Source organism: Juglans regia, chromosome 11, assembly GCF_001411555.2.
Source record: "Juglans regia cultivar Chandler chromosome 11, Walnut 2.0, whole genome shotgun sequence".
Taxonomy (NCBI): Eukaryota; Viridiplantae; Streptophyta; class Magnoliopsida; order Fagales; family Juglandaceae; genus Juglans; species Juglans regia.
In genome coordinates this window covers 3,675,552-3,678,923 of record NC_049911.1, presented here as the reverse complement: position 1 = coordinate 3,678,923, position 3,372 = coordinate 3,675,552, and the positions used below count along the sequence as shown (strand labels likewise).

Below are 3,372 nucleotides of genomic sequence, written 5' to 3'. Positions count from 1 at the left end.
TTTAAACATTTAAAAAAATTTCACGAAACCATTAAAAAATACTCTCTTAATAAGTATAAAAAAAAATGGAGACCCATTTTTGGGACCCATTCTCGATAGGAATAGCTTTTTCCTTTATTTTATATTAGATATGCAACTGAGTTACAGTGTTTTCACTCTACTTCCAAAAGCATATAAGAATCTCTTCCTTCATTTTCCTATCGTTTAGGACTCGATATCAAAACGACCTACCGAATATAACAGTTATCGTTTGGGAGACTGATAATAAAGAGAAATTCTACTTGTAATTTTTAAATAAAGATTATATGTGCAAACTCTTCATTGAATTAAAAAAAAAATACTATTTTAATAAAAATATTATTATAATTTTAAAAAAAAATTTAAAATAAAATTAATTATATTTATAAAACTGTACGTAATATTCTCGTTAATAAAATGACGTGAGAGATGTGGGAGAACTAGAAAGACGTCGTTAGGTTTGGAGTGATAAACGACGTGACGTATAGTTTGGTAAAGGCTCAACAAATTGGAGAGAGAGAGAGAGAGAGAGAGCGAGAGAATGCCGTTGGAAAAGTACTACTGCGACTACTGCGACAAGCAGTTCCAAGACACCCCATATGCTCGAAAACGCCATCTCCAAGGTCTCCAACACCTTAGAGCCAAGGCTCTCTGGTTCGATTCCTTCAAGCTCCAAGGTCTTCGCCTCGTTTTCCTCTGCCTTCTCAGCGACCAAACATCGATCCCGACCCATTATAAGTGATGCCAAGTTGTTTTTGTTTTTGTGTTTTTCAATTGCAGATGCGAACCAGGCTTATACCGAGGGGTTTCGAAAAGGGGTCTGCAACCATTTTGTAAAGACGGTAATTTTTTAAAGATCTATGTCGGATTGCATTTAAATCATTGGTTGAAGTCAGAATTCTGTTAGGCTTTTGCGTTTTCTTTGATTATCCGTGTAATATTATTGGGGTTACGACTGATGTCTTGGAAGTAGAGCTTACGTTAACTTCTGTTTTCGAAATTTTATTGCTTTTTCTTTGATTACTTAGTAGTATGAGCTGATACTGAATGATGGGTTTTTTTTCTTATAAGTTGAATGATGGGTTGAATGATGATTTTGCATTAGCTTTTGGTATGAAAGTATTTTGGCCTTGGATTAACATGTTCTTTTTCTTTTTTTATTCGTTTTTTACTTCTTTGGCATGATGGGATTAAAGGGGTTTTGCCAGTATGGGGATTCTTGCAAATATTTTCATCCCAAGAACAATTTGTCAAATGTGAATGCTCAAGGCGTATCTGGTAAATTTTGCCCCTACTATCTTATTCTCTCTTTAATTCTGTCCTCTTATTTTCTCACTGTTTTCGATTTCTTTTATGGGTTAGAACCAAACCTCATTAGCACTTTATCTTTTCTGTGTTGTAAGGCTCATATTTCTGTAACAGAAAAAAAACGAGAGGAGTAGGTGTGTAGAATAATTTGAAACATTATAAGGATTATTTGATGACATGCATGATTAGGTTTGACAAACCTATTAGGTAACTTTTCTGACATTCAGCTTCTGGCTGTCATGGATGACAATCAGTTACCTAGTATCCCAGGAAATCAATTAATTGGAGAAGGTGCTTTGTCTGGTAGCTAGAGACTACCATTTTTTTGGAGTTGAGAGACTGATAGTTGTGGTTTCTCTTATAGGTTGGATTAATTAAAATTTGGGTAAAATACAGTTTCCACCCTTGAACTACGGGGTGTTTTATTCTTTGCACTGACACGCTACACCATCCAACTATCAAAAACTGATTAATAACACCATCGTCAAGTTCTGACAGTTAAGATAAACAAAAATAGATAAAATAGTTTATGAAATATCTTGGTCCAGGTATATCAAGATGAAGTTCTGGCATTCTTGACGGTCGGAATTTAACAGAGGGTGCTCATTGTAAGTTTTTGGTAGTTTATATCTCAGTTTTCGTATTTCTAGAAGAAAAAGTACAAACCATATTTAAGTGTGGAAACTATATCTTCGCCTCAAATTTTGTATTTGTTATTGATATTTTTATATGCTATAAAAACCATATATAAGGCTTACCGCTTTTTAATCTCTTAGGCACGGGGCTTTCTTCTTGAATATTACTATTAATTAAATAAGTAGTATACGCGCATCAGATGGCATTCACTGTTTTTTTTTTTTTTTTGATAATTTGGTATTCACTATTACATTTATAGTCATTGATGCATTTGTTTTATGATGAGCTAATTTTTTTTTTTTTTGTTGTTGCTTTATATATATATGTTTATGACTACTTCCTAATGCTTACTTTTCCTCAATTGTGATCCACAGGGGTTGTAGTGCAAGACAGCATGGGAGTGTCATGGGGCAATCTACCTCCATCACTAATGCCTCCTCCAGAGGAAGGATATCCACCTCTTCCCTTTGTGGACTGGGGATAGGTTTGCCACTTCATTTGGGAACCTTTGCTATGATGCGAGTAATATATATCCAGTTTTACCTATAAAAAATTATAAGTCCTTCCATCTTATTTGGCACACTTATTCGATGTTGTTGATATAGTGACATTGTATATCGAGATTTGTCATGCAGCTTATGTGTGTCATTCATGAATGTGCATGTTGCTAAATTTATCCTGTGTTGATACAAAAGAACTCTTAAACAAGTAATTTGTTATGTGTGTCAACTTTTTCACCCCAGTGGTGACCTCTGACTTGGTTCATGCTACTTGGTGCTCCTCCTAGAATAATACTTAGACTAATTCTTAGACAGGTCATTCTTAGAATCTGCCCATTGAATCCTTCTCAACAATTATAGATGATAACTTTGCAAAGGCAAAAGGTACATTTATACCCGAATGCATCACTGAGCCCAACATATGGGTGTAAAGGAAGGATGCTCTGAATGTGATATTTCATGCTGAAGAGTTGTACATTATAGCTGGTTTAAATTTTGATTGAAGACTTTGGGTTGAACTCGTCCACTTTTACCCGATTGGTACTTATTTGCTTTGTTTGCTCGTATTTTCTTGTTCCTTCATTAAACACCTCCCGTTTCGGCTTGATATCCACGTGACGTTTCTCTGTGAGGGGGGCAAGTCTTGCTTCATCACAACAAAGATGACACAGGCAAGGCTGGGAAACATCACTTACATTGCGGACAAAATGAGTATGTCTACACCTATGCTCTAATAGCTCAACCTATTTTCAACATATCCCCCACATAAGAACCATCTGGCAATCGGGGGCATCTGTGGCCTGATCCACCTCTTAGTATTACAGTAAAAACTGAATGAGGTCATTGCTTTCATTACATACTGGAATTGGTTACTACAATACAGCCATCTGTAGAGCTTTAAATTAGATGG

General features: G+C 35.4%; 1 protein-coding gene across 3 annotated transcripts; it reads left to right on the top strand.

Annotated features, from left to right (window-relative positions):
- The first annotated feature begins 494 nt into the window (after positions 1-494).
- On the top strand, positions 495-2,732 carry LOC108987873 (zinc finger CCCH domain-containing protein 3). 3 transcript variants are annotated; one of them, XM_018960915.2, is made up of 5 exons: positions 495-695; positions 799-860; positions 1,215-1,289; positions 1,554-1,629; positions 2,337-2,732. In XM_018960915.2, the coding sequence occupies exons 1-5, from the start codon at positions 560-562 to the stop codon at positions 2,444-2,446; spliced, it is 459 nt and encodes a 152-aa protein (XP_018816460.1). In that variant the 5' UTR covers positions 495-559; the 3' UTR covers positions 2,447-2,732. The 3 variants fall into 3 exon arrangements, with proteins under 3 accessions (XP_018816460.1, XP_018816459.1, XP_018816458.1); XM_018960914.2 differs by lacking the exon at positions 1,554-1,629 and having other exon boundaries at positions 515-695; positions 1,215-1,296; XM_018960913.2 differs by lacking the exon at positions 1,554-1,629 and having other exon boundaries at positions 521-860; positions 1,215-1,296.
- The last annotated feature ends 640 nt before the right edge of the window (positions 2,733-3,372 follow it).

Coding starts and splice junctions, on each gene's coding strand:
- LOC108987873 (XM_018960915.2), top strand. CDS start 560: ATGCCGTTGGAAAAGTACTACTGCGACTACTGCGACAAGCAGTTCCAA. Junction 861..1,214: donor GCAACCATTTTGTAAAGACG/GTAATTTTTTAA, acceptor ATGGGATTAAAG/GGGTTTTGCCAGTATGGGGA. Junction 1,630..2,336: donor TGGAGAAGGTGCTTTGTCTG/GTAGCTAGAGAC, acceptor TGTGATCCACAG/GGGTTGTAGTGCAAGACAGC.